Genomic DNA, 13,100 nt, shown 5'->3' with positions numbered 1-13,100 from the left:
CTCTCAAGGAAAGGAATTCTTGCTCCGCTCTTCCTTAGTTAGCTGATGCAACAATGTGAGTAAAGGTTGAGCAAACCAGGACTTTTCTCTTCGGAGCGAAGGAGGTGATAGAGGTGTGTAACGCCCTGGTTAAGTTTTTACTGCTGATGCTGTAGGGTATTTAATCGCTTTCTGCAGAAGGAGTGTGTCCTGCTGATCACGAACAAGAGAAACATCGGACCGAGACACTTCAGCAGGACTGGAGAAAAAAAGCTGAGGAGTGGATTTAAAAGGTGGGGGAGTAGAGGGAGAAACACAAGGTAATTAGTGAAACCGGGAGGGGAGGGGTGAAGTAAAGAGCTGGGAAGCTGATTTGTGACAGAGATACAGGGCTGGAAAAGGGGGAGTCTGACAGGAGAGGACAGAAGGCCACGAAAGAAAGAAAAGGGGGGGGGGAACCAGAGGGAGGCGATCGGCAGGCAAGGAGATAAGGTGAGGGGGGAAAAGGGGATGGGGAATGGTGAAGTGGGAGGCATTACCAGAGGTTCAAGAAATCGATGTTCACGCCGTCAGGTTGGAGGCTACCCAGACGGAATATAAGGTGTTGTTCCTCCAACCTGAGTGTGGCCTCATCTCAACAGTAGTGGAGACCGTGGATAGACATATTGCAATGAGATTGGGAAGGGGCCTTCCTCACCACAGACTCAACCTGAAAATTAACCTTTTGGGAATCCTCCCAAGTCCCTTTGCACCTTGGATTTTTGAATTTGCTCTCTATTTAGAAAAGAGTCTACGCTTTTATTTCTTCTACCAAAGTGCATGACCATATATTTCCCGACATTGTATTCCATTTGCCACTTTGCTTATTCTCTAAATCTGTCTAAGTCCTTCTGTAGACTCCCTCCTTCCTCAACATTACCTGCATCTCTATCTATCTTCATATTGTCTGCAAACTTGGCCACAAAGCTATCAATTCCATCATCCAAATCATTGACATATAATGTAAAAGGAATCAGTCCCAACACAGACCCCTGTGAAACACCACTAGTCATCGGCAGCCAGCCAGAAAAAGCTCCCTTTACTCCTACTCTTTACCTCCTGGCAATCAGCCAATTTTCTACCCCTATATGGGGCGGGGGGGGGCAATTAATCAATGGCCCAATTAACCAGACCATTTTCCTGCTGTAACTTACAGTATTTTTATGTACTGCTGCCGCAGAACAACACATTCCGTGATATATCAGGGATAATAAAGCTGATTCTGATTGTGACAAGTTGAAGGGCTTTGAGAGTGAAGCCTGGTTTAACTGGGATGCCAGGAAGGGCAGTGACGAGAGGGACAGTGGGTGACGGGGCCCAGGGGATCTGAGACGGAGGATAAACAGTGGGAACGGGCAGGAGAACAGCAGATCGGTGTCGGACTAAAAGTGACATGGAGGAGAGAGTGGGGCACTAGGCCCGGGCCAAACGTTTGTATTTGTTCTGTCTGCCGAAGCCGATCTCGGCTCAGCAGATGTTGGAGGATTTGCTGTCTTTGGGCGACCGATTCAAATGCAAATCACCAGCTGCCAGTCTTTATCTGCGTCTGCCTCCAGGGGTTGTGACGGGGCCACACGAGGGGGGCTCTTTAATCTGACTCACTCCGCCATGAAACCATGGCGACCCGGCAGGTCCCAGCTCTGCGTTGGACTTGTGCAACAGGTTGGGGAAGGGGGAAGAGCTGACCACCTGGGATAGCATATTCACTACCCCGTCTGTCCCCACCACCCCTGTGTACACCCACCACCCTGTGTATACCGACCATCCTTGTGTATACACCCACCACCCTGTGTACACCCACCACCCCGTGTATACCAATCATCCTCGTGTATACACCCACCACCTCTGTGTACACCCATCACCCCTGGTACACCCACCACCCCATGTATACCGACCATCCTCGTGTATACACCAAACTATCCATGTGTACACCCACCACCCTGAGTATACTGACCATCCTCGTGTATACACCCACCACCCCGGTGTACACCCACTACCCTGTCTGTACCCACCACCCCTGTGTATACTCACCCACCCCAAGTGTACTCATTGCCCCCGTGTGTACCCACCCCTCCCGTCTGTCCTCATTGCCCTGTATATGCTCACTACCCTCTGTGTAAAGAATTGTCCTCTTAAGTCCTCTTTAAGTCTCTGCCTCTCACCTGTATGTCTGAACTCCCCTACCCCCATGGCAATCATCGTTTTTATACCTTGGTAAGGTCACCTCTTGGTCTCATACATTCCAAGGAATAAAGTCCCAGCCTACAGAACCTCTCCCTGAAAGTCAGACCTTTGAGTCCTGGCAGTATCTCGTAAATTTTCTCTGCACCTTTCCAGCTTAATGACATCTTTCCTACAACACAGTGAGTAAAACACGGCGGCTTTTACAGTGGCAACAAGATAAAGTATTTCCGCATACACACACACATACACACACACAGACACACACACACACACAAACCACACACACGCACGCACACACAGACACACACACACACACACACACAAACACACACACACACAAACATTTTCCCTTCCACTGCAAGGGCGATAGGCCCAGGTTTAAAAAAGTTCACCTTTTAATAAAGTTTCTTTGCACGCCTCCGACGGATGGAAGCCAGTTTTGTTGCCAAGATTGCTTCCTGCCCTACACTCATCTCCCTGTCGGATGACAACCTCAATATACGAACACTGTACACAGAAATCCCAGGACACACTGTACACAGAAATCCCAGGACACAAACACTGTACACAGAAATCCCAGGACACAGACACAGTACACAGAAATCCCAGGACACACTGTACACAGAAATCCCAGGACACACTGTACACAAAGACTGAACTAGTCTTCCAAGCTGGATCTGCAAAGGTGCCAGTGCTGTTTCTCACATGGATCCCAGCTGACAGGTTTTCACTGTGGGGGTGTTGGAAGTGACAGGTACAGCGGGAGGTTCATCACACACATCCGCAGTGCAATACTCATCTTGCACAATGCGTTGCTGGTGATGGCTTGGGGTGGGGGGGGGAGGAATGTGCGAGGGGACAGCTGCTGCAATCCTTCCCCCTCGTGTTTTCATTTAGATGTACCGTGGAGAGCATTCTGACTGGGGTGGCGTACAGGATGATAAGAGGCTGCAGAGGGTCATTTAACCCTCCCCGCCATCAAGAAGGCAGCATCCATCACTATGGAGCATCTTCTTGTAACTACCATCAGGGGTTTTAAAGATAGATAAAGATTAGCCTTATTTACCAATCATACATAGAAAGGTGTTGTTTGCGTCAATGGCCAACGCAGTCCAAGTATGCGCTGGGGGCAGCTGGAAAGTGTTGCCACCTTTTCTGGTACCAACGTAGCACTCCCACAACTTACCAACCCTAACATGTAGGCCTTTGGACTGTGGGAGGAAACCAGAGCACCCAGAGGAAACCCACGCGGCCACAAGGAGAATGTACAAACTCCTTACAGACAGAAGTGGGAACTGAATCCCGATCTTCCAATCACGAGCACTGCAAACCGCTACGCGTTCCTTATTGTAAACCATAGTAATTTGTATTCTCATTGTAACTTGTAGTTGTTTATGTACACACTACTGCTGCTGCAAAACAACAAATTTCACAGTGATAATAAACCTGATTCCAAGGTAACAGAGACATTAACATAGGACAAATAGCAGAGACATATTAACACAAACATTCATATCACTTAACAAGAATTAATATTCAGGTCAACCCCAGTAAAATCTTCGCAAAATTACCAAAGGGACTTATTCAATAATTAGCCCAAAGCCTCCATGAGGAAATGTTTAAATTCGGACTCACCTGGTTAAAGAGGGCATTCCAGTACTGTAGAACAGGCAATAGGACAGGGAAAAAGAACAGAATAGTTTTCAGTGCAGACAGCCAGATGTGCCACAAGGCACCGTAACACACAAAAATACACACAATGTGTAGATAGAGCAACACTCCCAAAGTGCTGGAGGAACCCCTATTCCCACCCTCCCCCTCACTTGGTCTCACCTATCCCCTATCTTCCCCTCAACTGGTCTCACCTATCCCCTCCAGGATTCTCACCTGGTCTCACCTATCCCCACCCTCCCCCTCTCCTGGTCTCACCTATCCACACCCTCCCCCTCACCTGGTTTCATCTATCCCCACCCTCCCCCTCTCCTGGTCTCACCTATCCCCACCCTCCCCCTCTCCAGGTCTCACCTATCCACACCCTCCCCCTCACCTGGTTTCATCTATCCCCACCCTCCCCCTCTCCTGGTCTCACCTATCCCCACCCTCCCCCTCTCCAGGTCTCACCTATCCACACCCTCCCCCTCACCTGGTTTCATCTATCCACACCCTCCCCCTCACCTGGTCTCACCTATTTCCACCCGGCCTCTCACATTGTCTCCCCACCCTCCCCCTCACCTGGTCTCATCTATCCCCTCTCTTCCCCTCACCTGGTCTCACCTATCTCCTCACAGACTCTCACCTGGTCTCACCTATCCCCACCCTCCCCTCACCTGGTTTCACCTACTTACACGGCCTCTCACATTGTCTCCCCTCCCTCCCCCTCAGCTGGTCTCACCTATCCCCTCTCTTCCCCTCACCTATCCCCACCCTCCCCCTCAACTGGTTTCACCTAACCCTTCACAGACTCTCACCTGGTCTCACCTATCCCTTCTCTTCCCCTCACCTAATCCCACCTTCCCCCTCACCTGGTCTCACCTAACCCCCCCTTGTCCCTCACCCGGTCTCACCTATTCCCCTCTCTTCCCCTCACCTGGTCTCACCTATCCCCACCCTCCCCCTCACCTGGTGTCAACTTTTCCCCTCCTGGCTTCTCATGTCACTCACCTACCCTCCCCCTCACCTGGTCTCAACTATCCCCTCCCGGACTCTCACCTGGTCTCAGCTGTCACCTACCAGCTGGTCCTCCATCCCCTCCCCCACCTTCTTCCCCCTTCCTTTCCAGTCCTGAAGAAGGGTTTTGGCCCAAAACGTTGTCTGTTTGTTCAGCTCCATAGATGCTGCCTGACCTGCTGAGTTCCTTCAGTATTTCATATGAGTTGCTCTGGATTTCCAGCATCTGCAGAACCTCTTTTGTCCATTTATAGAACATAGAACAGTTCTGCACAGCACAGACCCTTCGGCCCACGATATGCCAGCTCTTTAACCCACTCCAAGATCAACTTAACCCTTCCCTTCCACAAGCCCTCCATTTTTGTAAACTATTATCCTTCGCAACCCCATTCTCCTGCCTTCTCTCTGTAAGCTTTGACACACTTACTAATCAAGAACCTATCAACGCCACTTTAAATACACCCAATGACTTGGCCTCCACAGCCATCTGTGGCGACAAATTCCACAGATTTAGCACTCTGAGGCTAAAGGAATTCCTCCGTTCTCTGTTCTAAGGAGACATCCCTCCATTCTGAGGCTGTGCCCTCTGGTCCTAGACTCACCCACTATTGGAAATATTTTTGTGACACTTCCACCAATCAGTGGGAAGCAGTTACTGGGATCTCAAAACTAACACTGGGTCCTGGACAATTCCACCACATCTGGACCAGGTGGTTCTCTACATTTAACTAACACTGGGTCCTGGACAATTCCACCACATCTGGACCAGGTGGTTCTCTACATTTAACTAACACTGGGTCCTGGACAATTCCACCACATCTGGACCAGGTGGAACTCTACATTTAACTAACACTGGGTCCTGGACAATCCAACCACATCTGGACCAGGTGGAACTCTACATTTAACTAACACTGGGTCTTGGACAATTCCACCACATCTGGACCAGGTGGAACTCTACATTTAACACTGGGTCTTGGACAATTCCACCACATCTGGACCAGGTGGAACTCTACATTTAACACTGGGTCTTGGACAATTCCACCACATCTGAACCAGGTGGTTCTCTACATTTAACTGACACTGGGTCTTGGACAATCCAACTACACCTGGACCAGGTGGAACTCTACATTTAACTAACACTTGGTCCTGGACAATCCCACCGTATCTGGACCAGATGGAACTTGACATTTACCACAATAATATTCAGCTAACATAACTGAACCACAGCACCCCATCACTGGTCGCCCTCTTATTGGGAACATAGTCATAGTCATAGTCATACTTTATTGATCCCGGGCGAAATTGGTTTTCGTTACATAAATAGTAATAGAACCATAAATAGTTAAATAGTAATATGTAAATTATGCCAGTAAATTATGAAATAAGTCCAGGACCAGCCTATTGGCTCAGGGTGTCTGACCCTCCAAGGGAGGAGTTGTAAAGTTTGATGGCCACAGGCAGGAATGACTTCCTATGACGCTCTGTGTTGCATCTCGGTGGAATGAGTCTCTGGCTGAAGACCGGGAAGATGTTACTGCAGTAAAATATGTGAGTGCAGAATTGACTTACCAGGACGCTGCCTGTACTTGGGCCTGAGCGAGAGGGAAATGTCTTATCGCCTAGGATTTCATTCCCTGGGAGAGAGGCAATGAGGCACTGCTACTTCCTTAGGAGTTTACAAAGATGACGTCCAAATCTTTGACAAGGTTCTACAGATGTGTAGTGGGGAGTACGTTATCACAGACCGGTGTGGAAACACCAGTCCCCTTGAACTGAAAAACCTACAAGGAGGAGTAGCTGATATGGCCCAGTATATCACAGTTAAAGCCCTCCTGACCATTGTGCACATCTATATGAAACGCTGTCGCAGGAAAGCAGCATCCACCACCCGGGACATCAGAAAGAAGGTACAGACAGGAGCCTCAGACTCACACCACCAGAACAGTTACTGCCCCTCAACCATCAGGCCCTTGAACCAGAGGGGTTAACTTCACTCAACCTCACTTGCCTCATCACTGAAATGTTCCCACAACCAATGGACTCACTATTGAGGTTCTTCATCTCACATTCTCGATATTTATTGCTTATTTATTTGTTATTATTATTTCTTTGTTTTTGTATTTTCACAGGTTATTGTCTTTAGCACACTCTGGTTGAATACCCAGGTTGGGTGGTCTTTCATTGATTCTGTTATGGTTATTATTCTGTAGATTTATTGAGTATGCCCACAAGAAAACGAATCTCAGGGTTGTGTAAGGTGACAGACTGTATGTGAACTTCGATAATAAATTTAATTTGCACTTTGAGACCATAACAGCCGAGGGCAGAGTGAAAACACATAGTCTTTTTTCCCATGGAGGAGGTGGGGGGGGGGGTTGTGAAGGACAAAAGAGAGGGTTTAAGATCAGAGGGGAGGGAATCAAAAGGGACATCGGCGGGAGCTTCCTGTGGTGGGTAGTTGGAATGAGCTGCCAGAAACCGCAGTTGAAGTGGACACATTAGCAACATTAAAAAACCATCTAGATATGTCCATGGGCAGGAGGGTTTACAGATCTGTGGGCAAATAGGACTAGCTGGCCGAAGAATGCAGTCAGTATGGGATGAGTTGTCCGAGGGCCTGTTTCTGTGTGGTAACACGTTCTGATCAGTACAGAGCCCCTTCCAATTCAAATAGATTCCTCTCAACCACATCGAGACACAACTCCTGCCCCACAGTTAGAGATTTGTGGAAGGTTAAACCTGATCTGAAAGTATTTTCAACCACTGTTAAAGAGACATATTTGGCACGGAGGAGAGTGAACTTTATTCACTTCTTGGGATTAGGCAAAAAAAATCATAGTTCCTCGTAAGGGTATAGTGAGTGTGTGTGTGAGAAAGAGAGAGAGAGTCTGTCTGTAAGAGGGGGAGAGCGACGGATAGAGTGTGAATGAGAGTGGAGGAGAGAGAGAGTGTGAGGGAGTGTGGGGGAGAGAGAGTGTGGGAGAGAGAGAGTGTGGGGAGGGGAGAGTGGGGGGAGACAGAGTGTGGGGAAGAGAGAGTGGGGGGAGAGTGGGGGAGAGAGAGTGTGGGGGGAGAGTGGGGGGAGACAGAGTGTGGGGAAGAGAGAGTGGGGGGAGAGTGGGGGGGAGAGAGTGGGGGGAGACAGTGTGAAAGAGGAGGAGAGAGGAGGAGGGAGGGAGAGAGAGAAAATGAGAGAGTGAGCGAGTGAGAGAGAGAAGGGGAGAGTGAGAGAGTGAGGGAGGGAGTGAGAGAGTGAGAGAGTGTGAGAGAGGGAGGGGGGAAAGAGGGAGGGAGGGAGTGAGAGAGGGAGAGGGGGCGAGAGGGAGAGAGGGAGAGGGGGAAAGAGGGAGGGAGGGAGGGGGAAGAGGGAGGGAGGGAAAGAGGGAGAGAGGGAGGGAGGGAGGGAGAGGGGGCGAGAGGGAGAGAGGGAGAGGGGGCGAGAGGGAGAGAGGGAAAGGGGGAAAGGGAGGGAGGGAGGGAGGGGGAAAGAGGGAGGGAGGGAGGGGGGAAAGAGGGCGGGAGGGAGGGAAAGAGGGCGGGAGGGAGGGAAAGACGGAGGGAGGGAGGGAGAGAGGGAGAGGGGGCGAGAGAGAGAGAGAGGGGAGGGGAAAGAGGGAGGGAGGGAGGGGGAAGGAGGAGGGAGGGGGGAAAGAGGGAGGGAGGGGGGAAAGACGGAGGGAGGGAGGGAGGGAGGGAGAGAGAGAGGGAGAAGGGGCGAGAGGGAGTAAGGGAGAGAGAGAGGGAAAGAGGGAGGGAGTGAAAGAGGTATTGCGGAGAGGGACAATTACGGAGAGGCGGACGGCGTTCGGAAGAACGGTGTCCGTTGTGGAGGACGGAGTCACACCGATACTGCAGCGTTGAACCGCCGATGCCACACGTTACCCTTTCAAACAGGTCGGGGAGGTCAGACCCGGGCTGTCTCCAGCACCGGGAAACATCGTTTAAAACAGCCGGGGTCAATGCAGCGGGCACAAGCAACATCAAACAGATCCTATGCAGATGTCGGCGAGGCCGGGTTACCGAGAGCACGGCAGGGGAGACAGCCCGCCTGAGTCCCGCACGGTCCGGAGCCGGGAGCCGGACGGGCAGTGACAGAGCGGGACTCACTCTGACACCGACCAGCGCACACAGAGACTCCACTGACACAGACACACACACACACACACTTACCCCGGGTCTCCTCTCACACACAGGGACCCTCACCCCCAACCCTCTCTCACACACAGGGACCCTCACCCCCAACCCTCTCTCACACACAGGGTCACTGACACAAAGATGGTCGTACACACTGATAGGTATTAACTCACGTCCTCCGGCCCCATGGACAGACCCTCAGCGTTGCCCAGTTCCACGATGCCCTCTCCCCGGTCGTTTCTGGACGCTGGCGGTTCGTCGCTGGGCTCCGGCCTCTCTCTCCCCTCCATCGCGGCCTCGGCTCGTAACGGCTCACCCGGGGAGAAGCCGCTTCATCCTTCCTGGCTCCCAGACACACAGCAACATCAGGCGGACGCCCCCGGACCCCGAAATACCGCGGCAGCCTCGCAGAGCCCGCGACACGGGGACGCGGCGAGAGCGAGTTGCGCTCGGGGACCTGAACCGGGATCATTCCCCGCACCAGACACCCGAGTCCAAAACATTAAAGAAGCACCTTTCACTGTTGTTATTTTACTAAACTTTATCTTAATAAAACTTCCAAAGAAAACTAAACAATACCCGGTAGATTACAAATACTTCCCTCAAAGTATTCATGCACCCAATTGACCCCGGGTCTCCCGTTCGTTAACCCCGGCCCTTTCCCGAACGGGTTAACACAACGGATGAATCTGTACCTGGCCGGGACGGCGCGGCGCCTCTTCCCTTTGCTCTCTCCGGCTCGATCGCACCACGTGGAGCCGCGAACGCGTGAAATCGATAAATCTTCCGCAATACTGGAGAGACCGTCCCGGCTGAAGGCTGCGAAGATCAGACCCCCACCCCTCCCCAACCCGACCCTAAGGTCAAACGGCTGCCAGCGTAACACAAACCAGCACCGATCACCACCCACCCCGCCTGTGTGGAATACGCAGACATAATCGACACATTCTCTTCCATATTCTGTTTACTGCGCACTTCACAGGGAAAGCGAGCGAAATCTGTGGTAGTGTGAAGGGTGGGGGGGGGGAGAGGAAGGGAGAGAGAGCGACATTCAACATTATCATTCGGTCAGGCAGCATCTATGCAGAAAGAGTTAATGCCGGGACAGATGAAGTTGGTGTTATAACGTGAGGCTGGACGAACTTGGGTTGTTTTCTGCGGGGAGGGGAGGGGAGGGGGAGGCTGATGGGGAGATGGCTAGATGACTATGAGAGATAGTGTGTTTCCCAGTATTGAAAATGTCCATTTAACGTGGGGGGGGGGTAATTTCAAAGGAGATGTGAAGGGCAAGTTTTTTTTTACGCAGAGTGGGTTGGTTGCCTGGAATTCGCTGCCTGGTCTGGTGGTAGAAGCCGACACATCGAGATGTTTCAGATAGGCACATAAATGTGAAGGTTGTGCACACTGTAAGTAGAGGGGATTAGTTTAGTTGGTCATTTGATGACTAATGTCAAAGTTTCAGGCAGCATCTCTAGGAGGAGGTACAGTCGACGTTTCAGGCCGAGACCCTTCGTCAGGACTGACTGAAGGAAGAGTTAGTAAGAGATTTGAAAGTGGGAGGGGGAGGGGGAGATCCAAACTGATAGGAGAAGACAGGAGGGGGAGGGATGGAGCCAAGAGCTGGACAGGTGATAGGCAAAAGGGATATGAGAGGATCAAGGGACAGGAGGACCGGGGAGGAGGAAAAGGGGGAGGGGGGAAAACCCAGAGGATGGGCAAGGGGTATAGTCAGAGGGAGAAAAAGGAGAGTGAGAGAAAGAATACGTGTATAAAAATAAATCACGGATGGGGTACGAGGGGGAGGTGGGGCATTAGCGGAAGTTAGAGAAGTCGATGTTCATGCCATCAGGTTGGAGGCTACCCAGACAGAATATAAGGTGTTGTTCCTCCAACCTGAGTGTTCCTTACTAGCTCTTCCTTCAGTTAGTCCTGACGAAGGGTCTCGGCCTGAAACATCGACTGTACCTCTTCCTAGAGATGCTGCCTGGCCTGCTGCATTCACCAGCAACTTTGATGTGCGTTGCTTGAATTTCCAGCATCTGCAGAATTTCTCGTGTTTGCGTTGATGACTAATGTAATTGGTTCAGCACAACATTGTGGGCCGAAGGGCCTGTTCCTGTGCTGGACTGCTCTATGTTACCACATTGGGTTAAGATGGGGTGGGGGGGAGGAAGAAGGGTGTCATGTTAGTGTAGTGGTTAGTGGTTCGCATAACGCTTTACTGCACCAGAATCGGGCTTCAATTCTCACCGCTGTCTGTAAGGAGTTCGTCCATTCTCGCCATGTTCCTGTGGGTTTCCTCCAGGTGCTCTGGTTTCCTCCCAAATTCCAAAGGCGGACGGGGTTGGCGTTAGGACGTTGTGGGCATGCTGTGTTGACGCTGCAAGTGTGCTGGCTCTTGCGGGCTGCCCCCCAGCACATCCTCGGAGTGCGTGGGCCATTGATCCAAAACTGCGCATCTCACCGTCTGTCTCAACGTACGGGGGGCCAGTGAAGCTGAACTTCGTAACGTCGAGAGGCTACGGACGCTTGAATCTGGAGCAATACTCAGACGGTCAGGCAGCCACTGTGGAGACGGGGTGGTGTTTCAGGTGGACACCCTGCATCAGAATCAGATTTATTATTGCTGACTGAAATTTGTTGTTTTCTGGCAGCAGGACAGACAGAGCAAAGACATAAAATGATTATAAATTACAAAATAAATCAATAGGAGAATGGGTTCATGGTCCATTCAGACTCAATGGGCTGAATGGCCTAATTCTGCTCCTACATCTCATTTCTTTTCGAGGGAGTGGATATTTCCCATGTCTTTCCCGTTTCCCAGAGAGACGAGGCACCATCCGGGTTGTAGATATTTCCCATGGCTTTCCCGTTTCCCAGGGAGATGAGACACTGTCTGAGTTGTAGATAATTCCCATGTCTTTCCCGTTTCCCAGAGGGATGAGGCACCGTCTGGGTTGTAGATAATTCCCATGTCTTTCCCGTTTCCCAGAGAGACGAGACACCGTCCGGGTTGTAGATAATTCCCAAGTCTTTCCTGTTTCACAGGGAGATGAGGCACCGTCTGGGTTGTAGATATTTCCCATGGCTTTCCCGTTTCCCAGAGAGACGAGATACTGTCTGGGTTGTAGATATTTCCCATGGCTTTCCCGTTTCCCAGAGAGACGAGGCACCGTCTGGGTTGTTTGTGATTGGTGGGCGCCACAGCAGTGTAGAGGTGAGCGCGACACGATTACAGCTCAGTGCTTCAGGGTTTGGAGTTCAATTCCAGCGTCCTCTGTAAGAAGGTTTGTACGTTCCTCCCGTGAGTGCGCGGATTTCCTCCAGATGCTCTGGGTCCTCTCACAGTCCAAAGACATACCAGTTAGTCGATTGATCAGTATTTGCAAATTGTCCTGTGATTAGGTAAGGGTAGGTGAGCTGCTGGCTGGTGCATCTTGTTGGACTGGAAAGACCTGTTCCACACTGTAAAACGGAGATAAGGAGGAATTTCTTTAGCCAGTGAGTGGCGAACCTGTGGAATTTGTTGCCACAGGAGGCTGTGGAGGCCAAGTCTTTATGCATATTTAAGGCAGAGGTTGATAGATTCTTGATTGGTCAGGGCAAGAAGGGATACGGGGCGGAGATTGGGATTGAGAGGGAATGAACCATGATGAAATGATGGAGCAATGGGACGAACAGCCTAATTCTGCTCCTATATCTCAAGGTCTTATGGGCTAAATAAATAAATAAGTAGCAGAGGGGTGGAGGGTAGCACAGACCAGACACATCCTCCCTTCCTCCCTCCCTCCCAACAATACTGTGCTGATAATGCAGTTTATTCTGCATAGTACACCTTCTCCAAATTAAATCCCTGCACACTTCTCTGGTTTTATGATATAATTCGCAGCGTACCGTGTCTACAGCTCAGTAACCTGAAGACGAACTCTCTGCATTTAGGATATGGAAAAGAGTGCTTCCTTCACTTGTTTGGGGGATGTGAATGTCACTGGAAGCTCTAGAATTCTCTGCCCGTCCCTGACTGGTCAAAACCGAGAGGGTGACCGGGGTGAGTCCGGATTCACGTACAGACCTGACAAGACCTAGAAAGGACAATG

General features: G+C 50.9%; 1 protein-coding gene across 2 annotated transcripts in view; it reads right to left on the bottom strand.

The window, feature by feature from the left end:
• The window catches only part of rhbdl3 (rhomboid, veinlet-like 3 (Drosophila)), a 54,435-nt gene extending 44,600 nt beyond the window's left edge, over positions 1-9,835 (bottom strand). The window contains exons 1-3 of one of the 2 annotated variants that reach the window (XM_063030652.1): positions 9,699-9,835; positions 9,177-9,344; positions 3,838-3,861 (exon numbers count right to left, since the gene is read on the bottom strand). In XM_063030652.1, coding sequence (XP_062886722.1) covers positions 3,838-3,861; positions 9,177-9,293 — 141 coding nt within the window. In that variant the 5' untranslated portion in view covers positions 9,294-9,344; positions 9,699-9,835. The remainder of the gene's footprint in view (positions 1-3,837; positions 3,862-9,176; positions 9,345-9,698) is intronic. The other variant, XM_063030653.1, reaches the window with a different exon arrangement.
• Between the last annotated feature and the right edge of the window lie 3,265 nt (positions 9,836-13,100).

Source organism: Mobula hypostoma, chromosome 22 (genome assembly GCF_963921235.1).
Source record: "Mobula hypostoma chromosome 22, sMobHyp1.1, whole genome shotgun sequence".
In the NCBI taxonomy this organism is placed as follows: domain Eukaryota; kingdom Metazoa; phylum Chordata; class Chondrichthyes; order Myliobatiformes; family Myliobatidae; genus Mobula; species Mobula hypostoma.
The sequence above is the reverse complement of the archived record's forward strand: the minus strand, read 5'-3'. Positions and strand labels throughout refer to the sequence as shown.